Source organism: Eumetopias jubatus, unplaced genomic scaffold (genome assembly GCF_037043125.1).
Source record: "Eumetopias jubatus isolate StellerSeaLion01/CBP00866 unplaced genomic scaffold, mEumJub1_p1.0 scaffold_14, whole genome shotgun sequence".
Lineage (NCBI taxonomy): Eukaryota > Metazoa > Chordata > Mammalia > Carnivora > Otariidae > Eumetopias > Eumetopias jubatus.
Genome location: NW_028274820.1, coordinates 29747034 through 29772956, shown reverse-complemented (window position 1 = coordinate 29772956; position 25923 = coordinate 29747034). Strand labels below are relative to the sequence as shown.

General features: G+C 34.0%; 1 protein-coding gene across 1 annotated transcript in view; it reads left to right on the top strand.

Moving 5' to 3' along the window:
• The window catches only part of SEMA3A (semaphorin 3A), a 205294-nt gene that overhangs the window by 164820 nt on the left and 14551 nt on the right, over nt 1-25923 (top strand). The window contains exons 7-14 of the mRNA XM_028119393.2: nt 365-507; nt 2078-2192; nt 2285-2354; nt 4142-4286; nt 7279-7498; nt 10393-10484; nt 17947-17988; nt 22379-22536. Coding sequence (XP_027975194.1) covers nt 365-507; nt 2078-2192; nt 2285-2354; nt 4142-4286; nt 7279-7498; nt 10393-10484; nt 17947-17988; nt 22379-22536 — 985 coding nt within the window. The remainder of the gene's footprint in view (nt 1-364; nt 508-2077; nt 2193-2284; nt 2355-4141; nt 4287-7278; nt 7499-10392; nt 10485-17946; nt 17989-22378; nt 22537-25923) is intronic.

Sequence of the window (25923 nt, the reverse complement as noted above, 5' to 3'; positions counted from 1 at the left end):
TATGCTTAGAAGGAAGAATGGCACTGATGATGGCAATAAGCAATATTTGATAGCACTTTCAGTTTGCACAATCTTTTAATAGCCAGTCATGCATTTTCACTATGTGGTCACTGAGGATTTCCGCACCTACTCCTAACTTTCCAAAAGAGAACTAAAGAATTTTTTTTTTTCAGCATAAGGTGATTCGTAACATACTTTAAAATACATAAAGAACAGTTCACATGTACGGAAAACTGTGAACTAAGGAAAGATTAGTTCCTGAAATATGTCAAAAGGAAGTGAAGAGAAAGTGAAAATGGACTGTAATGAATGGAATTATTTATCTAACTGTGAATTAATATATATGCTGTCATTTGTCTCTCAGATCCAAGGTTCATTAGTGCCCACCTCATTCCAGAAAGTGACAACCCTGAAGATGACAAAGTATATTTTTTCTTCCGTGAAAATGCGATAGATGGAGAACACACTGGAAAAGCCACCCACGCCAGAATAGGTCAGATATGCAAGGTGAGGTAAAGAAAACAACAGTTGAGGAGGATTTCAGTGTCCAGTCACGGTTTTCTCTTTTTCCTTTCCACCCGTGTGCAAGTACAATGAAAAATGTGGCTCAAAATCTTGACTGATCACTATCAATATTTAATGGTAAAGAATGATTGGAAACATAGTTGCTCGTGAGTAAACATGTAGGTAGAGGCTGTGACACATTATTTCATATTTACATTAAACGAGCTTTGAAGTTCTGAAGAAATACAATTTTTTTTCATGTTACGTAGGCGGACATACTTTTTTTGTATTCTCAGACGCAGCACAGTTTCCTACAATGGAAAAAGTTTAACTTTTGAATGGACATTTGTTGTTGAATAGCTAAAGCATCAATGTAAGAGAGTAAAGCATTAAAGCTTGATTTTATAAATTGATTATAGCACCCTATATTCATAGATACAGACACAGATAAAATTGTGAAGTGCTGAACTTTCAGGTAATTCATTTACTGTGTGACTGAAATTGGATATGATATAAATTATAATGTTGGATATATAGAATAAAAATTGCTCAATAAGTGTTTATGGATTAATTAGTGTGAAGATACGATAGCAGTACCATTCTTTCCTGCTACACTGTATAGTGCAGGATGTATACACAGTATGAAAAAAGCCAACTGCTATTATATTCAAGCACCTTTCATCTCAAGAAAATCACAAAGCCATAACCGATAAATGTCTTCAGTGGAATTTTCTTTTTTCAAGAAAATAGGAAATTTTTGAAAATCTCTATTGGAGGGGTTGGTTAGCATCTTTCCTTCCGTAGTCATGATCTAATTATTCATCTCTGGTATATTAAGTTACTGGAAAATTAAAAGTTTTAGTCATCTGGGAACATATAAAAATATGTGAAATATATGAGGATCTGTTCTCCAAGAAAATATAAATCATATTTAAAGGCACTATTTATGAGAGTTAAAAAAAACTTTATAGTGTATAGAATTATATAAACAAAATATAAATCATTATTATGTTTTTGAAGGAATACTCATCTTCCTTCAAACATATGCACATAAATATTATTTTAAAAGACCTTAAATTACCAGTAAATACATACTATCATAATAGAATTTATTGCTACACTAAGTAAAAATTTTGTTTCATTATCAGTGAGGAGGTAAATGAATTTCCTATATTAAGGTTTATGCAAATAGTTTTTCAATGTGCTGTTTGTAAAGTCAAAATTTTTTTGGCTGTTTAACTTATAAAATTTTTGGTGCTGATATGCTTTTGTTTGGGATCTATTTTCAGTGTGGGTTAGACGGTATGCATTTATTCTTCTAGTCACTAAATACTCATTAAGTGTATTATGTGCCAGTATGTTCATTGTATGTAAGTCATTCTTTGCATAAGTTTGAGTGAATAGCTTTGACCAACAATATAATAAAACATAGTTACTTGGATCTATAAGAGAATTACTTTTATTTTGAGAAATAAAGAAATTGTATATCTGTCTCAAGATAGGAAGATAAGAGAAATATTTGAAATTTTCATTCACATGCACATTTCCTAAAACCAGTGTTCTCTCCTTTCAGAATGATTTCGGGGGCCACAGAAGTCTGGTGAATAAGTGGACAACATTCCTCAAAGCTCGTCTGATTTGCTCAGTGCCGGGTCCAAATGGCATTGACACTCATTTTGATGAATTGCGTAAGTTGCCGATGATGTTGTACAGAGAGTATCTGTTCAGACTTTGTCATAACCACCAAAGTGCAACTTTTCCTAATTTTGTTTTCAAACAGAGGATGTATTCCTAATGAATTCTAAAGATCCTAAGAATCCAATTGTATATGGAGTGTTTACAACTTCCAGGTAAAGAATATTTTACTGTCTTATTAACATAGAAACTTCATGTCCTTTAGGTGCTTTGCAAGTATTCATAATTTTTGAAAATATATTTTTGAAAGAACAGTGTTGGCTTAACCTCTGAGCAGTTGTAGATTCTTGGATGGTTAAAATAAGTTATGACTTAAATAGTTGTTTAAAAAATAAATTTTAGCAGAGAGTATCATCACTATAAATAGGATGAAAAAATGTGTCATGTCCTATGTATAGTTTTGACTTTAGCATCTGAGTGAAATGTAGATTGTTCTGAAAAGCAGAAATCTGAGTTTTGGTCGGAGTCAGTAGAGCTGTAAACTGCAGGTGAAACACTTCTTCCTCCCCTCTCCTTTCTCTTCCTGTCCTTCCTCCCTCACTCTCCCCCTTCCCTTTCTCCTCACCCTCCTCCTTTCTCCATGACCCATATTCCCAAGGCTCTTGCTGTCAGTCAAGTAGCAGTTATCTCCTGCCTATCACATTCAGTATGAAATTTATATTACCTGGAGTTGTTAAAATTAAACAGACATTAATCCATGTCTTCTGCTTCCTCATTACTTAGTACAGTGGTTCTCAGACATCCACCTGATCATCCATTAGAGTTGCCCAGGGAGTATGCTGTGCCCCGCCCCCAGAGTTCCTGAATCAGTAGGAATAAGATGGGGCCTAAGTATTTGCTATTCCATTATGAAAATATCATTAGTAAATTCTATAAATACTTACTGAAGTTTTCTATGTGTCAGGTACCGTGCAATATGTAATTGATGTTACAGAAAAGCAACCGGGCATCTTTCTTCCCTCACGCAGCTTGTACTCTACCCGACATTGTCTGTGTGGAAAAGTTTCCTGTCATAAACTCTTGTAAACACATGTTTTTCATTCAGTATGATTTATATGTAATTTTCTGTGGTGAAAGATTGGTTAAAAGATAAGCATTCCATATTGTAAGTGTGCACAACTGTTTTATATCTTTGTATAAGTGCATCTCTCAAGCTGTATTTATATAAGTACAGTAAAATGGAAAATTGTGGCAGCTTATGGCAAACTTCCGGTTTGTTTCAGGTACCTGATTTTTGTCAAGTAAAATGATGGGGGTAATTGCTATAATGCTCCACTCTGAGTAGGATGTAGCAGCTACTAACTTAAAACAGTTTTCTGAGTTAGGAAGAGATTGTTTTAAATGCCTTCACCCAAATCAGACTCTGTTACTGGCTGTAATGCTTTTGGTGGTTTGGGAGTTAAAAATAATATAGTGTGACACATCATTTGACATTAACTGTTCATTTTCTGTACCAGTTTCAGCTTATAAAATGACTTCTTAAACATTCTTTGCTTGCTTAAGTTCTCTGGTTTCAGTAATCATGCTTGAGGCTTAACATATTACAAAGTTTATATTTTTAATTCTATGTGATATCGAAATTAAATGTTACTTTTTAGAAGATCGTGTATATGTGCTTTCCCACCAGAGTTTATGGATATGAATGTGTATCTTCCTATCATATGCTGTCTATACATGATATAAATATATGTGCTATGAGTACTAATGATGGTTTCTTCTATGTCTTCTATTTTTGAGCCATCGTAATTTGTTCTCTTGTATATTGTTAAAAGATATACACATGACTGAAAAAGATCCCAAATATTATTTGAGATTGAACTTATGTTTAAGTTTTGATAATTGATATCTGATATTTAAGAACTTAGAACAACATAAAAACAGTTGTCTTACCACTGTATAAGGATGCAAATCTGTTTTTTCTTTTTCTGCCTCCCTTTTTTAGCAACATCTTCAAGGGGTCAGCAGTGTGTATGTATAGCATGAGTGATGTGAGAAGGGTGTTCCTTGGTCCATATGCTCACAGGGATGGCCCCAACTATCAGTGGGTGCCTTATCAAGGAAGAGTCCCCTACCCACGACCAGGAACTGTAAGTGACCTAGGTGCTTAAAGTATTATTTATTTATTTGTTTGTATATTAATTTATTTATTTTTATCTCTATACCCAATGTGGGGCTTGAACTCACAACCCCGAGATTAAGAGTTGCATGTTCCTCCATATGCGCCAGCCAGGTCACCCCTGCCTTTTTTAAAAAATTGTTTTTTATGTATTTATGTCCTAGGTGTTTAAAATACCAAAGGAATAAATTTCTGCTGAAGGTTAAAAAAAAGCAGCTACAAACAGGTATTAACATAGATAATGTAAAACAAAGGTGCCAAGACTATAAACGATGGCAAAGTAAGGATTTTTTATGATATTGTGGAATTCTACATTTAAAAACATGTTTTTTACAGACATCAGTGGTTAAGTTCGGTGCTTACTAGTTATCAATAACCATAATTTTTGAGAAGTAGAAACTGAATGGGTAGCCTTATTTATTTTCTTTTCTGAAAATGGCCTTCATGGAGAGTTGAAACAGGATAATCGGAACTTGCTCTTCCTAGTTATAATGAAGGCTTCAAGGATTGCCCATTAAATAGGAGGAAGAAAAGTTTTAAATCAGTATTATTTTCCCATGGGAATGGGACACATCTCTCAAGTAGGTAAAGAAGATATGCCAGAAAATCTCATAGAGAGAGCAGGGCCTGGGTATTTTAACAGACACTGTCTACTCTTGCTGACCTCTTTTTTCCCTCCAGCAGCCTTGGGGCACATTCAGGCTTAAAAAAAAAAAAAAGGAGAGAACTCAAAATAAAACCAGCTTTGAATCTGCAATTTAAAGTAGGGAGAAAAAAAGAAAGAAAAAAAACAAAAACAAAGACTTCAATATGGCAGAATATGAGTGAAGTTATCAATGATGGCAGAGGCTGTAGCATACCTGGACTGAACATCCGCTTAAGTGCAATATTTCTAATCCTAAGAATCTCCAAGGAAAGGGGCGCCTGGGTGGCTCAGTTGTTAAGCGTCTGCCTTCAGCTCAGGTCATGATCCCAGGGTCCTGGGATCGAGCCCCGCATCGGGCTCCCTGCTCAGCGGGGAGCCTGCTTCTCCCTCTCCCACTCCCCCTGCTTGTGTTCCCTCTCTTGCTGTGCCTCTCTCTGTCAAATAAATAAAATCCTTAAAAAAAAGAAATATTGATTATATGAAGTCAAATGGGTTTTATAAAAAGCACAAGGTATTTACTCCATTTCTTAATGGCAAACTGCTTTTACTTTGTTGGTGATGAGTTTTATATCCCTCTGGCTCTTTGTATCTCTATGGCTCATTAATGAGAGCGTATTCTCAATATAACTCTTTGTAGTTTCACTTCAAACTTGGTGGAATTCCTTAACTGTGCTGGATATTGTACTGCTATTAGAGATACAGAGATTTTGATCTGAATATGTATACGGTGTGTTTGCAGTTAATGATAGACATTAGAAATTATTGTATGTCAGACCCTATTCTAAGAGATTTATATTTGTATATATATTATATTCAGTAGCCCAACTATTGCTATTGTTTCCTTTTCACAAATGGGGACTCTGAGGCAAGGAGAGGAACCAGGATTCAGTTCAGGCAGTTTGGTTCTAGAGCCTGTGTTCTTGCTCATTACTCATAGAGAGTTGTTAAAACATGGGAAATTAAGTCAGCGATATGCACCAACTATTAAAGACTGGAAGCAGAGAGTGATGTCTAATCTAGGAATTAGGAAAGGGCTGCCAGAAGGACAAAACACCTAACTCCATGAATAAAATTCACTTGAACGAGTTCATTAATTCAAAAAAGTAGCATCTGAGAATAGTCATTTTGTCAGCACTAGTGGAGAGAAACATACTAAGTGAAACATATTACATTAAATAAGTAATTTTATAATTTACTTAAAAATTCCTTAAATCCTTTAACTGTTGTATTAGTGTATTATTATTGCATGTGTCTCTTTCTATATACAACATACATATATAATCAGAGATAGATACTCTTCCCATTTCAAAACAAGTTTATTTATTTCATTTTCCATGAATTATTAATGACCTGTATCAAGGTAACTGCAAAGACGATTGATTCCGCATCCTAAGTCTCATGTAAGACCAAGAACTTCTCTTAATTACAGTTCAGTTCCCAAGCTGTTACATTAAATGGCAGAAAGTTACATAGGTATAAGACAAAATGCAGGAGACTGGGGATGGACGTCCAGTGCTTGCACCACATAATTAAATGCAGTGAAAAGAGACAGTGAAATCTGAATTTTCTCATTTTTGTTTTATTGCCTTATGGGGAGTGTTTATATTCAGAAGTGACATTATGCCAGTGTAGCACAGTGCATCCTTTCCGCTTCTCTGTAGCCACCATCTCTTCATCTGGGTCCGCTCTGATTGGCCAGTCTCAGGGCCATGCAGATTGTTAAACACTAGTAATAACACATTTCTTTAAAATTAATTATAAATGAGATAGTACTGTTGGTACTTTTAGTGGTGCTTTTTCAGGGTTATGTTAGAAACAAAGCAATAAAGAATAGTTCATATTGTCTTTTAGTTTGACAAGAGCATTTGTATTTTAGCATGATGCCATAGGGGGGAAAAATGTATCCAAGAAAATTATTCTGAGATTCTCTAATATGAGTATTAATTGGATTTAGTTGTAACATATTCCATTTCTCACTTCAAATACTTGACCATACTGGTAAAATATATGGTGTTGCCACTAGCAGAGGCATTAGTCTCCCGTACACTGAATTCATTAGATGGGTTTGTAGTTTTTGGTCAGAAATGGTGACATAACTAAATCCTATTGAGACTTAAGAGATGTTTAGGAAATGTATGCTATATATTATATCTAATAATATTAATAACATTATGTTTTAGTTTATCAGTTACTTAATTTTAAAGAAATAATGACAGGTTTAGATTTAGTTTATGACCATTGAGGTCATAAATTATTACATAATTTATAATTCTATTTACGGTATTTTAATCAAAAGATATTCTCTTTATCTTAATAGTGTCCCAGTAAAACATTTGGTGGATTTGACTCTACAAAAGACCTTCCTGATGATGTTATAACATTTGCAAGGAGTCATCCAGCTATGTACAATCCGGTGTTTCCTATTAATAACCGCCCGATAATGATCAAAACAGATGTAAATTATCAATTTACACAAATTGTAGTAGATCGAGTGGATGCAGAAGATGGCCAATATGATGTTATGTTTATTGGAACAGGTAAATGTTTTAATTTTAGCTCTAAATTTCCTTTCAGAACATTGTTTGACTGAGTGTGCTAAGAACTTAAGGAAGTTTTTATAGTCACTGTCAAGATATAGTTAACCTCTAATAAACGACTAAAAAACCTGAACATCTACCATGACAGTGTGTTACTGAAAAAAGTAACAAGCTGGTGTATCATGATTTGAGCCAAATCTCCTTTTTAATCAAAAGTTCATAGATACAGTCAGGTAAAGCTAATGATTAGGTAAACAATCAGTGTCTATGATTGAATCATAACTCTTTTCTAGCCATTGGCTTTTTAGAACAAAGATGTATTGCTCATACCATGGTAAAATTCCCAAGACATTCAATAATGTTTCTGGACTGTACTGATGCAGAATTATCTGAACTTTAAAGTTATCACAGGATGCAAATCTTCTAGCAAATAAATTTTGGCTAGTGTTTTTGCCATACAATGAAAGAAAACAAAACAAAACAAAAACTTCATCAAAGGAACAACAAAATGGACCTAAAGAACCATCAGATACATTTTAGTTCCATTTCTATAGAAATTTAACAACACATTTTTACTTACTCCATGATTACCAACAAACTTTTTACAGGTATATTTTCAGAATGAATCCCATTGCTATTATGATATATTCTCCCCCTACTCTCTTCGTTAATACTATTTTGAAAGCACCAGTTACAAAACTGAAACTTGCTAGTTAGGGTCAGATTCCAAGGCAATAAATTCCTAGTCTCCATTAGCATTGTTAACTGACATAAATCAATGAGAAGCAAAGTGACTGCTCTGCTGAAACCTGGTATAAGAGCATGTATTTTCCCTTGGTGAGAAACAGAATAAAGCTGAATTAAGTACAGGGGAATGGCAGTTGTGGGGTAAGTGCTTTAAAGATTTAAAGTTTTATAAGGAAATTGTGAAATACTTGTTATCAGGTGTAACAATGTCAGAGTCTGAGCAATACAGTGCAGTCTACTTTTATGAGTGAGGAAAGTTATCAAATATAAGAGTCCCATTGAGACTCAGAGTTTGATAAAAATTAATGAATCGTAAGTATCAACCTCTGGTTATATAAATCTTCAGAAATTACGAGATGATAGGATTTGTATTCAATTAATGTCAAAATATAATTAGATCTATCTACAGAGTAATTAAGTTTATTCAGTAATGTCACACTTAACCTTTTTTTTTCACCTCTGGCCTAAACATGTTGAGAAGTCCCTCACTCGTTGTGCAACAGAGGCTTGCATTGGGCTCTTTGACCAAAGAAATCCAGTCATGAGCTTTTAATTCCTCTTGGACACAAGCTGTCCTTAAAGGAACCAGTTTCATGAGTACGTTGAATGTCTGAAGATGTGGATGCCTATCGGTCAGTACAGACCAGGGTCATCTGTCAGCAAAGTAAATTGATTACAGTAATTTTATCTTTTAACTGAATTGCACATCATAGTATATTGATCCTAGTTGAGTAATCTGATTCAATCTGTGTGAAATTGTTTGAAATACTACTCGGTAAAACTAGATCTGGAACACAGATAAAGTTATGTTTGGATACTGGAAACCCATCAGAGGCACTGAGTAGATTAACCTGATTTACCTTTAATCTTTGGTGTCATGAGTAGTCTAAAGTCCTATAAACATGGAAGTAACCTCTTAACAGAGGGTGTTTTTTTTTTTCCCCACTTTACAAAGGACACACTAGCAAATTTTCTTTCTTTTTTTCACTAGCAACTTTTCTTGATCTCCCAAAGCACATCATATTGATGCCCTGAAAATGGTTATTAGTGGTTATTCAATGAATACATTAAATCATTTTTCTGATGTATGATTTTCTTTTCAAATAATGAGTCAGTTGAACTGGATTGAAATGAGCCAGTTGAAGCTAAAAATAATTGATCAGCTGATCAGAACTGCAATGTTGAAATGTTGAAGAGTCCATTTTTTTTTTATTTTAATAAGATCCCGTTCTTCATTCTGTCAAGAAATAGGAACATGCCTGTAAATACTGGAAAAATAGTGTCCTCTTAACACAATTTAGAGTAAAAGCAACAGCTCTTTTCCTTAACACATTTTCTCTCTTTTCACAGTGAGAATTAGGATAAACAGTGCTTTAAATCTCTATACAGTGTATCCAATTTATGATTTATGCTCCTGAATTTTAAATTTCTTTAGTACTCTAAAATTGATTATTCAAGACATTAATCAAACCAATTTGTTAACCAAACCTGCTTAACCATTATTGAAAAACCACAGGACAAGTAATCCAAGGTGTTTATTTTGGGAAATCAAGTTATTGTCATTCATCACTTAATGGTCATTGAGCTGTCTTTAAGGGCCTATAAGTACTAAAGGCTTCCAGGCACAGGAGGATGAGCAGGAAGCCTCGGAAGCTCTGACTACTTGTGTTGCTTGACAACATTCCTTGCATTTTGCATCTGCATTAAGTCTTCACATGCAGTCCCTGATTTCACAGCAAAAGTGGAAAAACCTGTCATATCAAATTGGTATTATCTTTTTTTCTTTAGGTTTTTTTTTTTTTCCCGAGATACCTGACAATGAAGATTAAAAAAATTGTTAAACACAATAATTCAACCTAGTGATTAGTATATATATTTTTTTAATATTGCAAGTTCAGGATAGAGCCATCTTCCAAGCTTCATATATTTCTAAAAACTCGATTGTTTTTATTCCACGGCTATGTTCATAGTTTATCTACTTGCATGAAATGCATTTGAATATATATTTTACTACTGATATAACAAAAAAGTAAAAGGAAGACTGAGGTCAAATGTTCTTTCTGGTCAGATACTGATTCCATTCATTAACACTATCCTTTGTTCAGACCTGTTTACATTGTGTTTTCCCCCTCCACTTTCTTTCAAAGATGTTGGGACAGTTCTTAAAGTAGTTTCAATTCCTAAAGAGACCTGGCATGATTTAGAAGAAGTTCTGCTGGAAGAAATGACAGTTTTTCGGGTGAGTGCTGCTTAATTTCAAGTGTCAACAAGTTCACTTGTATGTCTTTCCCCCAGGACAGCTGTGCACTGAACTTGGTATGGACAAGGAGTCTAGCATACCCTTCTAATTAGCTTGTCAATTAGAAAGCCAGACACTAGTCAAAATAAACCTTGAAACTTTCAATGCTAGTTAAATCTAAAAATGTAAAGAAATAAATTCTTGGCTCATATTTTGTTTTCTCAATAATAAAATATATGATTTACATTTTATATTATTTATATAAGTTACCTCAATTAATAAACTCATGTTGCTCCCCACCCCCAAATCTCCTCTTTTCGTGCATTATGATATAACTGGGATGAGAGGTAATTTCCATGAATGTATTAAAGGAAAACTATCATTCAGAATGACAGGAAAATGAAAGACATTTCAGTCATTTTTTAGCTTATTCATGAATTAAACGTTTTATCATATTTTCTTAAATCATTTGTTAGCAAAAAAAATTGAGGTTTTTATACCACTAGTGCCAAATATGTTCTGTGTTCCTAGTCTACACACTTAAGAAATGTATAGATACATTATATGTTAAAAAAAGAAGATAGTAGGAAGGGCAAAATGAAAAGTGGGAAATCGGAGGGGGAGCGAACCATGAGAGACTGTGGGCTCTTAGAAACAAACTGAGGCTTCTGGGGGGGGGGGGTTGGGTTAGCCTGGTGATGGGTATTAAAAAAGGCATGTACTGAATGGAGCACTGGGTGTTATATGCAAACAATGAATCATGGAACACTACATCAAAAACTAATGATGTGTAATGTATGATGATTAATGTAACATAAAAAAAAAAAAAGAAATGTATAGATATTTGTTCCTTTGTCCAGAATCACAGATGGCCCAGGTAAATTTGTATAGTATTGGGGGTAGAGGCAGCAGGATATGGGTTGAAGTGAGAGAGGAGAACCAAAGTAATATAACATATACCACAATGTCTGTTGTTTCTTTTAGATAGCCAGCTAATAGGAAGAGTTCCAATTGAAGCACACCTTGATATGAATTATTTATGAGATATGACAGGGAAATAGATGCCTGTAAAAGGTGTTACTTCAATTTTTATTAAAAGAATAGTGCAAACGTATGAGGCATTTACAACAGCAAAATAAACTGGAATTAGAATAGGCAGAAAATGAGAAAACATTGGATCTAATCTCATAACTCAGAATTATCTCATTTTAGTCCCCAGGTGTTCCAGATACTTTATCTGTAAGCTGCTGGATTAAGTTTTTCAGTTGATTAAATATTTTAATTGGGAGCAGAGACTTCCTAAGACTTTTTTTAGCCCCATATTTCTGGACCACTTTTTTTTAACCCAGTTGAGTTCTTGCCCACTATTCAGGAATATTTTGAAGAAAAAAATGAAGTAGAAAATGGCAAGCTCCTAATATATACTCACGATTAAAATTATGATTAGCACTGAAACAGATAACTGGTCATTCAGATATCTTGTAATAACAGCTAAACAGTGTTCTGGTGGAAAGAGCTTAGGCTCTTCCATCACATTTACATAGCATTTCTTTTTGGAACACTTATATGGTCTCTTTGAGCTTCACCATCAGTGAAACAGCAAGTGTAATATCTACTTCACAAGGAAGCTAGAAAAATTAGAGACACTTACATAAAACGTCTAGGACAGTGCCAGGTACTATGCTCAAAATTTTATTAATACAGTTTTATTTATTTAGGTTAGCTACACTGAAAGTAAACCACATTTCCAGTGGAATTTTCTGTTAATCCTTGGTTTAAGTCTTCAAAATAATAAAAATCCTCATAATTCTATTCTAATTTTTTTTAAATTATGTACTTTGGCCTTATCTTATGTCTAGTATAGAGTAATAACTAATCACTATTGTTCACTAAGTCCCGTATCAGTATTTATACATTGACACGTTAGCCTGCAAATTCAAAAATACAACTATCCAAATGGACTTTGTTAACAATATAGAGTCCATCTAGATTTAGCAAACAAATCACGGGGACTGAGGGATGAAAAAGTAAATTGGTGTCTTGTGTTCATTGTTGTGTCTCCAGACCCTAAAATGTTTTCAACCAACATCTATTAAATGAGTGAAGAATTCAGTATTGATGAACAAATGAAATATGAGAAATCAAAGAGTTTATGGTCTTCCTCAGGGGAGGCCATACTTCAAATGAGGTACCAGAATATGTGGAAAACAAACTGGGAACAGCAACAAATTATCCTGCTGATTATATCCCACAGTAATCTCTAGTGGAAAGAAAAAAAATTACCAACTCTATCTGTTTAGAAATTTATATTGCTACCACTGTTGCAAGTGAAGTTACAGGAGATATTGAAATATTATGTTAACTTAAAAATGTCTTAATTATCTCCAGACTCTCTTACTTTTATATTTGTCATGTTCCCGTTGTGTATTTCCCTTCAGTTGTTGTATATTTAATTCCCTGTGTCTCTAGGATTTTAAGTTTGTATTTCACACCTTATCTATGTTCTTTAGTACGTTAATAAAAATTCTAGCTTAAAAAGATATAAATTTAAGCTATTCATCTATTAAATGACTTAAAATCTTGAGAGGTTGAGAGCCAACAATCTCGCAAGTGAAATATATAATATCTATTAGATTTTGTTAATATTTTGCAGTTTCCAGAGAAATACACAGCTGAATTAAGCCTGTGACAACTATTGGAATGACATTTTTTGTGGTTTTTAAGATATCATGAGAAAGGTTATTGATCATTCTCTAACAATTACATATAAACAGGTAATATTATGCCGGTAGAGAAGTGATTTTTTTGTGAATTTACACTTTTGTAGAAAGATTGTTTGCAACCTGGGACACATCTCATTCCATAGATAAATGTTCCGGTTTTCTCCCATATTCTCTGCTATGCATTATTGTCATTATTATTTCTTTGGCACTCAAGTAGACAAAACGTATTTGGGCAGAGTTTAGAGAAATATTTACTTTTAACATTCTATTCTATCAGGCAGAGTTCATACATATATTGTGGTCTAGCAATTGGAATATTTCACTGTCAAACTTTGTTTAATTTTGTAGTGGGAGGGGAAAAAAACACAACACATTAAAGCAATTTCTATATACAGTGAAACAAGCAGAGAAATGTTACTGTTTCTATATTTCTATTTAAGCCTTGCATGTCATTCCATTTAACATAAAATAAAATTAAAAAGTGTTAACCTGAGTGTAACAATATTTTGACAAAGTAAATAGACAAGGAACAGATTTAGAGTCATAGTAGTATCTGATACTCTTGGAGTTTAATGTCAACCAACATGTTAATTTTACTGAAATATCATTCCAGGAGACCATGTTCATTATGTGTCCTTGCTAGGCTGAATAACCAAACTTCATATAAAAGCCTGAATTAAAGCCAGTACTATGTCCATTGCCATCTTGAGGTTGGTTTTAGGAAAACACCCTGGCTAATCACAGTTAAAACATTCCAGTGGTTTCAGTTACATCCAAGAGACTTTTTTTTATTCTGGGTGAAATCAAATCCCACTCAGAGTATAGAAAGAAAAATATTCCTCAGTAAAAAAAAAATTCCATTTTAGAATAAAATTTTAATAGGTAATAAGAGGTGAAATAAAATTGGCATTGGTATAGGAAATGATTTTAAATTGCCATTAAATATTCAAAATGGTACTGAAATGGTATTGAAGTACTAAGACACAAACCTAATTCCAAGTATTACTTGTAATCATAAATCTGTATTTGGATCATATTTACTAGTGATTCTGAACACTTGATTAAAAGCCAGTTGAGCCTCAGTTTCTTAATTTCTTAAATTTTAAAGCTTTTTACAAATTAATTTTACTAGTAAATTAATATTAGTAGTAAGGTATTACTACCTTACTGTGGGATCTTCTTTCCAGTCCAAGGAAGATTTTACTTTTGAGACAGTGGAGTGTTATATCAAGTTGCCGTGCATTTAGTACCATGGGTTTTATTTATAGTCCTATTGACTGCAAAGGATTGCAAGGCAGTTACATTGATAACGCATGCATTTTAAACTCAATTTATGCAATATTCCATGAACAGCTGAGCTAACAAATGAAAGAGTTTAATTTTCATTCAAATGTAAAACATAATTGATGCTTTCCAAAACCTAGTCTATTAACTCGTTCTAAAGGAGTGTCCACGTGCTTAGCATCCAGGGAGTTATGTCACATTCTCCTGGGATCAGCAGGTTGAAAAGCTCTGCAAGCACGAAAGTTTAATAAGGACTGGATTAAAATATCTGGAAAAAAATACGGTAAATTAGAGTCATAGAAAATCTTGAAAAGATGCTAAGTTTTTAATTTCATTTTTTAGTCGAACACCAATTAACTTTGCAATTGAAACCAGTTTCATGAAAAAATGCTTATGAAGCTACATCTGTTTTAAATGGAAGTCATATTCACCACCAGCTATTTCTCAGAAAAAAATATAGCTTATTTAAATGGATGTCATCTTAATATATTGTCTATTAAAATTCAACGGCAGGCAGCAAATAGCACAGCCTATTCCAAACTGTTACTAATTTCCTGGTCCAAAAAATAAATAATTTTCTTTTAATTAAGAAATTCTAGGATCTAAGTTTAAGACTGTTGAAATCAGGGGCACCTGGGTGGCTCAGTCGATTGAGCGTCTGCCTTCGGCTCAGGTCATGATCCCAGGGTCCTGGGATCCAGCCCCACATTGGGCTGCTTGCTCAGCAGGGAGGCTGCTTCTCCCTCTCCCTCTACCTGCCGCTCCCCCCTGCTTGTGAGCTCTCTCTCTCTCTCTCTCTAACAAATAAACAAATAAAATCTTAAAGAAAAAGAGTTCTGAGGCATAATGAAATTTAATAGAGAGGAAGCAGTCAAAAGACATGAGTAGTCAGTCATACCATATAAAACAAAGAAGTCCAGTAATAATAGTATAGACTGAAAGTGTTCATTCACCAATGAACAGTTCACTAGTGATTTCTGCTTCTGAGATTCATAGGCAACCTCTCCAGAGGAGGGGCTAGCCTCAGTGGGCTGAGGAATGAATGGCACTGAATGGGACATGAACAAGTAAAGACAGTGAGTATAGAATCCTTAGATTATTTTCAAAGGAATTTCAGCTGAACTGAAAAGATTAAGGAAAGACCTTTTTAAAAGATGGCTGCCTATATCTCAGACAAATTAATTGGAAGAAACAGAATTCAATGGGGAAAGTGGAAGAGATAGGAAAGAAAAGGAGACATTTGGAGCATTCATTCATCTTTCATTCATTCATTCATTTAACAGATTTTATTGAGAACTTATAAGTACCAGAAACAATCCCAGGTGCTAGGAATATAGCAGTGACTGAAACAGCCAAACATCCCTTTTCTAAATTAGAGGGTGTGTGTTGGGGGGGGAGGGGGTGACTTATGGGGACAAACAAGAAAGAAAAAAATATGAGATGCCTTTGCTGCCCCTCCTTACATCCTGCCAGCCTTACCTCCATCCAACACAGCCTCACTCTGTGCCCCAGGACTTCTCTGACAGCAGGCAAAAGGTCAGGAGTCCCAGCTGGAGGTGTGGGAGATTTAACACTCCTGTGGGCATCCAGTGAGTAATGGAATGAATAAATACTTTTCTTGGTACAAACTTCAGTGGACAATTTTGAGAGTCACTGTCTACTGTCTTCAGATTTTCTCTCAGTGGTGACTTCATAACACATCTTTTTTTTTACTTTTTCTCCTTCCTTTCAATCCTTCATTCCTCACTCATGCTCCCTACCTGCAGATAAGAACTTACTTCAGACACTGCTTTGGGGTATAAGGGGAAACTCACAAGACACAAAATAAATGTTATATTTATATCACATATATGTTATATATATCATATATGTCCATTAATGCAATATGTATGTGTATATTTCCAGATAGTGATAAGCACTAGAGAGAAAAACTAAAGCAAGTAAAAGATATGGGGGTTGTGTGTGTGTAAGAGAGAGAGAAGGAGACAAAGAGAGACAAAGATTTGAGTAAACACTACGTGCCAAGCACATTTGTAAAGTACTTTGCCTTTATGAACTCATTTAATCTTTTCATCAATCCTACAGGGAAGATGCCATCATACTCATTTTTCAGATAAGAAAACTGAATTACAGAGACGTTACATACCTCACCTACTATCACACTTGTGTCCAGGTTTACATTTGAATCTATGCAGTTTGGCTTCAGAATCCAACTCTTCACACTTGGTTCAGGGCTCAGCTTTAGTCACCTACACAGTGAGGCCTTTTAAGATTATTCTTCCCACCTAAGCCTCTTTCTCATCAGCCATCTCTGAAACCCTCAAGCAGTCTCCTTCTTAATACTTAGTATGTCTCTGATGAAAGATACAAGGAGCAGAGTTCAGTGAAAGTAAATCCGAGAGAATATAAGCTAATGTGTTCAGGTGAAGAATAGCCTTTTGGTGGTCTAAGTTAATCAAAGAATGTTATTTATTTATTCAAACTATATGTGCTCATGATAGGCTTCAGCAGAACACTCATCAAAATATATTGGTGGTTATTACTTCCCTAGTTACTGTCTCTAGATAGCCTGTTGATAGAAATTGAAGAGACCATGTACTCTGCCTCTGGCAAAAATGTGTAGTGTAGGCCTTTGCACATTAAACAGTCATTTTGATAATAATAAAGTGATCTCATCCTACCCTGAGCTCTCAGTCCTTCACAGCTGGAAACTAGCCTAATACTATCGACTTGTCACTGGTGTTATTAGGAGCTGGCCTGGCACTCATAGGCCAGTGTTCTCCATTGGAGCGTACAAATTCTCACAGAACACCAGCATCAGACAAGGCTACTCTGTGACCATGATGAATCAAGAAAAAAGCAAGACCTTTCTATAATCCTGTCTGAAAACAGACAAGACCATAAACATTGTCCCAACCACCAAAAAAATGACCAATATCCCCCTATCCTGCCTATATGAGTAATGGCTCCTTCTTTACCAAATATTGCTTTAGCCTCATCTGCTCTTCCCTCCTCCTAAATAAGATGTATGAAGAGACCTAATCATAGAATTACCTCTGTTTTCTTCGACATCCCATGCAGAGCAAACACCACTTCCTTGGACCCTCCCTCAAATCAACTAACATAGGCCCAAAACATATGTGTTCTTTCCAAGACTCTTTTGCTGGGCAGTCCCATAGTCTCCCTTAACTGCAATGAGCAATAACCCAACTTGATCAACTACAAATATGCATGTCTTTGACTGGAAGACATTAATATCCTCCTATTGTCTGTTCCACATATTTAATACTCATGTATGCAGCTTCCATCATGTATCTTATTTCCCAATTATATTGCTTCTTGTAGTCACTGAAGTTAACTCTCTGAAAGCTTATGTTGGTGTTCTGTGTTAATTAATATTAATGACTGACTTTTCTAATTGACCAAACAGTTCACATTTTCTTCTTCTTCTTTAGGAGCCAACTGCTATTTCAGCAATGGAGCTTTCCACCAAGCAGGTACTATCATTATGTATTACAGTCAATATTCTATATTTTGTTAATTTTGTGTTTCAATTAGATAAACATATCTGTGATTCATCAAGTTTTACAGATTTATTAACAGTAGTTCCCGAAAAGAAAGAGAAAAGAAAGAACATTCTCACAGTAAGGTAGTAGAATGAAAATTAAAGATCCTTTTCATTGCCCCATGTTTTTGACCAATCTTACATTCCTGTAAATATATTTCTGAGATCATTGTTGGTTGTAAATTTTCATTTATAGCGTTTCTTTTTTTGGGTCATTATAATATTTTGCTCAGTAATTATTTTCATCTGTCCTTAAAAATAGCATTGGTGGATATTTGAGAATATAAATAAGTTTATCACTTAATTTAATTTGCATGAATAAACAACGTATATTTTATAAGCTAATAAAATTATGCACTGGGCTGTATATGTTTGGAGGATCTTGACTCAAAAGTTAATTTTACTTTTTCAGTAGTATTGTGTACTAGAGAAAACATTTAGCTTGGCTACATATTAAAGGAAAACAGCAAAACAGTCACTGCCAAATGATAAATTATTAAACTCCATGAATTCAAACGTTAAGGGCAGCATGTTTATAGTCTTTGCATTCACATTGAATGAATGCTTTGGCAAGACACTTAAGAAACACAAATGACTCCTAAATGTTAAATTATATGTACAAAACAAATATAATTTTAACTTCTAATAAATTATCTTTTCCCCATAAATGTTACATAGCCTTTCTATCCAGTGTATCAGTGGAAACTGAAAAAAATAAATAAATAAAAACTGAGTTGAAATTAAGTATTAAATAACCTAGCAGAAAAAGCCAGAATGGAGTAGGAAGCCCTTCACTGACTGTTCCAAAAACTTATATATAAAATTGCTAAATATGAAAATCATTTGGCTAATCTTATTCCTGAATTGTTTACATGTTTTATCTCTGACCATGCATTAGCCCTTGTACAAGACACTAAAATACTGTGCCAGTAAAACTCAGTGTATATCCTTTCCACACTTACATATCAAAATAGATTGATAATCTCCAAGATATTTAGAGAAAGTCAGAGTGCAGATATTATTGACCCTGATACGGTTATCTTACACTTCAGAAGTATGTGTTCACCTGTTCTTGTAATCTAAAAATTGTCAAATGTTGGCAAGGAAATCCGGGGATTTCCAGAATGGAAGATAGACTGGGATATTCTTTCCTTTAATGATTTTTTAAATTATTTATTTATTCTCTGCTTGGTTTCATTGCCAATCTTAATTACGTTACTTATAGTTTTATAAAATATTTCTTTTTGTTTAAATATTTTTAAGTACTTTAAGAATTGCCTGTTAAATGCAACACATTTCACCAAAAAAAAAAAAACACCCAAAATACCAAAAACAGTTCATCAATTTAAAATACCATGACACAAGAAAAGTATTCCTAGTCTTCGTTTTCTATTACTAGAAGTTTGATTTCATTCAGATCTGAATCAGTTTTACTAATGCTTATGGAAATTTTAAAAGTGAGGCAGTAGTTTCAAGAGGGACAAGCAGTGTTGCAACTAATTTTCTGGATAAATGGACTCATCGCCTGCTTATGACCCGAAACTTGTTAAGGAGGATAGTGAGAAAGCCTGTGGTGATGTTAAATTGGGCAGAAAAAGCACATCAGGTTACTTGCTAGGGACTGGATTATGCTCAATGGTGCCTGCAAGCCTCCCCTATATTTCATTTAGATAGCATAATTAGTTTTGCAATTCTTTAATAGTACTGCAGAATAATTGTAAGACGAAAACTAGACTTGAGTTGTATTTAATTTGGGGCATTTTATCACACTTTAAGTTTTCGTGGCAGTAATTTTGGTTGCCTATTTTTGGTTTTTAATTCCCATGTTTATTTCCCTGGTTTTCTCCTAAAGGGATATGATAGATTTAGATGCTACTATTTAGATAATAAGTCCTTCCCAACTCAAAAGTCATAGTCTTAAAAATTTGTAAGTGTGAATTTTGCTTATGCTTCTTAAGTTACTGGCCAATCCTAGAGACCCTTTGATTTGGTATGACCAACTTGATCAGTAGCTTTTTAAATAGTTCTGACCACAATACAGGGTTCCACAAGTCCATATTCACCAATGCCAACCATGCTTGTGGATATGGCTACCCCACTTTAACTAATTTGTTTAAGCATCATATGTTGGGCACCTGGGTGCTTCAGTCAGTTAAGCGTCTGCCTTCAGCTCAGGTCATGATCCTGGGGTCCTGGGATCAAGTCCCGCATTGGGCTCCCTGCTCAGTGGGGACTCTGCTTCTCCCTCTGACCCTCACTCCCCCAATTTGTGCTCTCCCTCTCTCTCTCTCTCTCTGAAAAATAAATAAAAATTTTAAAAAGATGTCAAATTTATTTCATTTTTTATTGCACTGTGATTGCCTGCTTTCAATATAATCTAAGCTTTTTCTTTTTTTTTTTTTTTAATAAGATGATTTTGGAAGAGAGAAAGGATGGGGGGAAGTTCCTTCCATTAGTTAAGTTCTTTATTAATATTTTTCAAATCATGGTTGACTGTTATCACATTCTGGTTCTGTGGATGCTTCAAGAGAAGTACAAATCAACCTAATTTTCTCTCAACAAAAAGCTTATTAACAATACTCATTTCTTCCTCTCAAGGACTTCAACTACTGCTTTTTAGTTTGCAATGGTTTGTAGGATCTTTTGGTTCATAATAAAAGATGAATATATTAAGAGGTTGAGCATCCATAGAATATGTTCTACGTACTGCTATACTAGAATATTGATACACGTAGTCTTCACTACTGAAATGGAATAAGCAATATGTATCAGAGTAACAGTTATCAGGGTAACTGTTTTAACAGTGGTTTAGTTTTTATTGTATTATGTTTTCTCCCTTATTTCCCTTTCTTTTATATGTTAGCTGATTAGCTTTAAGCACAGAATTATCTGTATAAGCACTTTTTATAACCTCATTAATTTCATAGATTCTAATAGATATATCAATCTTCATTCAATTTATGTTTGTTTATATATGTAGCTCATCTTTGAAAGTTATTTGTAAATGTAATTTTAATTATACCCATTGCTGTCAAGCAATTTGTAATATTAAAAGAGCACACCATGTTTCAAAGACTAGCTTTTCTATAACTTCTTTTTCATTTATGTAGTAGGAAAATTAAAATACACTTTTGAGGTCTTTTCCATGTGTACTGTTACATGGTTCAGTATTTATACAACTTTCATTTAAGGTTTACTATAGTCATTCAGTCCTTTAGTACCAGAAAAGGGAGCTATGACACTAATTACAGCAAAATGTGGAGAAATCACAAAATAGTTTTATTTGTATTTTATCCTGTATTTGAATGTATTTGCAACATTGCTCAAATGCTACATTGGCTAAACTATGTAAAAGGCATTTTTAAAACTGTACTGAAATCCTGGATTAGTTGCTGCCACAAAGTTTTTCCCCCATACTCTGCCTCATTTGGTAATTGCAAATTCATTGAGCATTATGGCATTATTGAATGTTTTATCTGAATGCATACTTTCAAGACCTAGTTAAACACTTATTTTGTGAGTAAAGAAGTAAAGTCTTAGAAAAATTAGGGGAATGGCTCAAGATGACACAGAGAATTAATATAGGGTAGGATCTAGAATCCAGGCACCTTAATGGTCAACATAGCACTTTCTCAACAATGGCCAAGCTTTGTGCTCAAGTCTACTGAGCCAGCCAGAGTGTACTTGACTCCCCATTTGATGATCTTTTGAATGAAAAACAATTTAGTAGTTTTGTTTAAAGTAATCTTCCTGGACGTAGCGCAAGGACAAGATAGTTGATGTTGAGCAAAACTTACAAATGCAAGCACCAAAATTTTCCCGTTCCTTCTTATAGCAGGGCAAACTACATCACAGGCAATGATATAGGGCACCTATGAGTCAAAAGCAAATGATCTGTGCCTCAAAACCAAGAGAATACATGGCAATGTAGATTTGCTGATTAATCAAAATTACAAACAGCAGAGAAGTAAAAAAAAAAAAAAAGCAAGCTTTCTAAGAACAAAAACCTGAAGGTTTGAAAATTATATTTCTCAGTGTTTCCTATCTTTTATTTAAATTTTTACCTTTATTGAGCTATAACTGTTATATAACCATTACTGTCTTCCCTTGGTTTTATACTTTAAAATACACTTGTTTTAGTCAAATATTTAGATTTTGCTCTTGGTCTTTTTAAATGGTCATATGATCTGCCAGGCTTTTGACCAAACTGCCAATAATGGGATTTTTTTTTAAACCCACTAGTATAAAAAAGTAAACTTTTTTAAGAGGAAAGGTTTTAAAAAACAGGGTTGTTCTGTCCTGACAGTAAACTCTTTCCACAGCAACAGCTATATATCGGTTCTACCACGGGGGTCGCTCAGCTCCCGTTACACCGCTGTGATATTTATGGGAAAGCCTGTGCAGAGTGCTGCCTCGCCCGAGACCCTTACTGTGCCTGGGATGGCTCTTCATGCTCTCGCTATTTTCCCACTGCAAAGAGGTAGGAGAAATACTAGAAATAAATACAAATGTTTGCTATTTATCTTACTTGATTCTGTTTTTAAACAGCTTTCTTCATATAAGTACATCACCTTTTTCTGATGAGTGGTTTAGAGGGGTTTGGGTTTTTTTTTCCTTTCTCTTAACTAGATGAAACAATCGGAAAAACATGTGTAATTATAGTTGGGTACCAAATATAATGGAACAAATGGTTTTAATAAATTACTGAGGGAAATCTAAAACATTACAATAATGTCCTTGAATGTTTACACTCAGAAATTATAACTTTTCCAACTTCATTTTACACAGGGGAAGAAATGAGGGCCAAAGCCACAGACAAAGTCAGAAGTAGAATCTAAACTGGGCCTTGTGCCTTTTGACCAAAATGCTCTTCTCTCCAAAAATGCTCTTCTTTTTCTATCCAGCAACATTCTGTCCTGGTTTTAAATTTTAATAAGGTAATTTATGTCCTTGGATGAGTGGAAAATTTGCAAAGAAAGTAATTTATTTACTTTTAGAGTCTTAGACAGTATACAAGGACTCAATTATAAAAAGTCAAGAAAATTTGTTTCTAGTTTTGAAGATAACTACATTTTTTGTATAATACTGACTAACTAGCATCAAATTATATCTTTATTGACCCAAAATATATATTTGACCCGCCAAACTTAAAGACCACTGTATTACCATAGTATCATCTTGTGTTTGTAGTGTTTGAACTTGAAATATAAAACCACATAATAAAATACCTATTTATTAATCTTTGTATATGTATTACACAAATATTTTCAGCATATTCTTAATACTTAAAAGCATCTTTTTTGGACATGCTTAAATAAAAGTTGCTAAGATATGCCTAGAAGTTAGCTAAAATAATATGTTTAGATAAAACATAGCTCTAAGTTGCTGTCTAGGAGATTGAGGGCATTAGGAACAGGCATTTGATTATTTGATACAGTACTGTGTGGGTGTACTGTTATCCTTCAGGGAATTCTTAGACACATCCTAAAAGTTGTATACAAACTGGGTTTACTTTCGCTTTAAAAAATAAAAACACTTTCTAATCTGACAAAATATTCACCTCAGCATATTCCCTACTGCTCACGTATAGCTACTTCTCTCTCTAGATATTTACCAGTATTTCAGAAACAAGCAATGAAAGATGAGAATAATATACAGTATCTTGCTAATATAAACCCAAAGATTAACAGTATACACATCAACCTATTGAAACATAAAATAGAAATCAGAGTTATCAAGGTCCACTGCATTTTAGGAGCAATAAAGTTTGTTTTATTTTTTACTCTAGTTAATGTTTTACAAGAAGCTGTGATGTGGATTTTTTTTCATTGCTAGTAAGCTGTGTTCTACATTTGGATCATTTAAAATGTTTTGAAAAACTTCTGGGAGAAAGGAATAATCCCAATGTCTACCTAAATCTTTTGATTACATGCTTCAGATCACATTGGCTGTAGAGTTAAATCGTGTACAACTTAAATTTTTCATATATAATCAGTCCATATAGGTTAAAACAGTTATCTTGTTAATATTAAATGTAAGTGTAGTAGTAGCTAATTCCGTCTAATAAAAGCAATTTTCTTAAGCCTTCAACATTCAGAATTGAAATGACGTGTTTGTATTCTTTCATATACGAACTGATTTTGCTAGAAGTTTAAATCTGAGAAAAGTTTAGTGTGGAGATAATGTGTTACTGAATAAAGAAACCATGGGTAGTTTAATAAATAGCAAGATGCAGTTTTTATAGCAATAAAATTAAGTTATTTAAGGTTGAACTTTTATGGTTCTTAATATCACTTAGATCTAGGTGCTTTTAATAGTGAAAAACATGAAATTCATGTTTGAATTAAAAGTGAGTATCATTTCCTTTCACGTGAAAGTATATGACATTACCTAATTTAGCAATAATTCATTCAAATTTTAAGCTTTTTTAACAAGAAGATAAAAATAAGATCATAACTACATCTTTAATAACTTAAAAACTGTATGTCATATATTTGAAATATTTATTGCATACCTATAATTCCAGATTGAAGGAATTATCATTAACACATTTTTGTTGTGCCTTGAAGATTTTACTTAATCCAAGTTCATGTGTCTTTGTAAAGGATGTTTAGAGGCAGGCCTCACAATTTATATATTCTTTGCGATGGCTTTTTTCAAAAGCTTAAATGGCAGTAAAAAATGCCTTCCCAAATGCTTTGTGGTTCGTGTTTCACAAGTTCCCTTGTTGGCTCAATTTTGAAATGTGCAACATCTGTTTGATAGTCTCACCAATTCTACAAATAGAACTCTATAAATACTTTAGTCTTCTAAATTTATGAATACAGTAACAATTTCCATGTTTGCAAATCTCAATGGCCTTTGTGAGAACTCTTTTCAGGGATGATAACTAACTTTGCAGCAAAACAATATTCGTTAACGTTGACACAGAAAGCAGTTGAGCACGTGTCCCCAATCTTTTTGATTCTGTTATATGTAGCCAGTCTCCATTTTTAGCCTCTTTCTCAAACTCCACATCCTGCTCACGCTCGAAATGGCTAGAGACAACCTCCTTCTTCCCCGTCAACCACTAACAGAGTGTGGAAAGAAGACACCCAGAATGTGTTACAACTAACATGTTCTGAGCAGCAGTCTGTAGGAGAAATCTATTTAGATTTTTATAGCAAATTTGGCTTTGCTCTTAGAGGTGAGTCCTTCTCTCTCACCTTCCTCTGACAAGAGGCACACTTGCTCCACAGTATTTGTTACCGTGCTTCTCCTTTTATTCATTTCACAGGTAAATCAGTCTGCAGTCTTAGCCATAGGATTATGAAAGAAATGTTTTATCTAAAAAGGCTGATATAGCAACCAAAAACAAAAATTTAAAAGTAACTCAAAAGTAGATTTCATAGGGACGCCTGGGTGGCTCAATCGATTAAGCATCTGCCTTCAGCTCAGGTCATGGTCCCAGGGTCCTGGGATCGAGCCCCGCAGGGGGCTCCGTGCTCAGCAGGGAGTCTGCTTCTCCTTCTCCCTCAGCCTGTCCCCACCGGTTATGCTTACTGTCTCTCTGACAAATAAATAAATAAAATCTTAAAAAAAAAAGATTTCATAGAATTAATACTTTTAAATTTAACAAAAGTCTATTTAAGGAATTGTATATAAGTATTAAGAGAAAGAAAACAGTCATGTGAATTTTAATTTTCAAGCTCACTCTCTCGTTAGTGATCAGAAAAAAAGTTTAATTTGGGTTATTGAAGAAATGGGTTGCTATTCTATATTTTGTGCATTTTCCTCAGAATTTAAGATGTTAAGAATTTTAGAGTTTCTAGATGTTAGATTCTTACTGATTGGCATCCAGTTGCACATAAACCATGATTCTGTTATA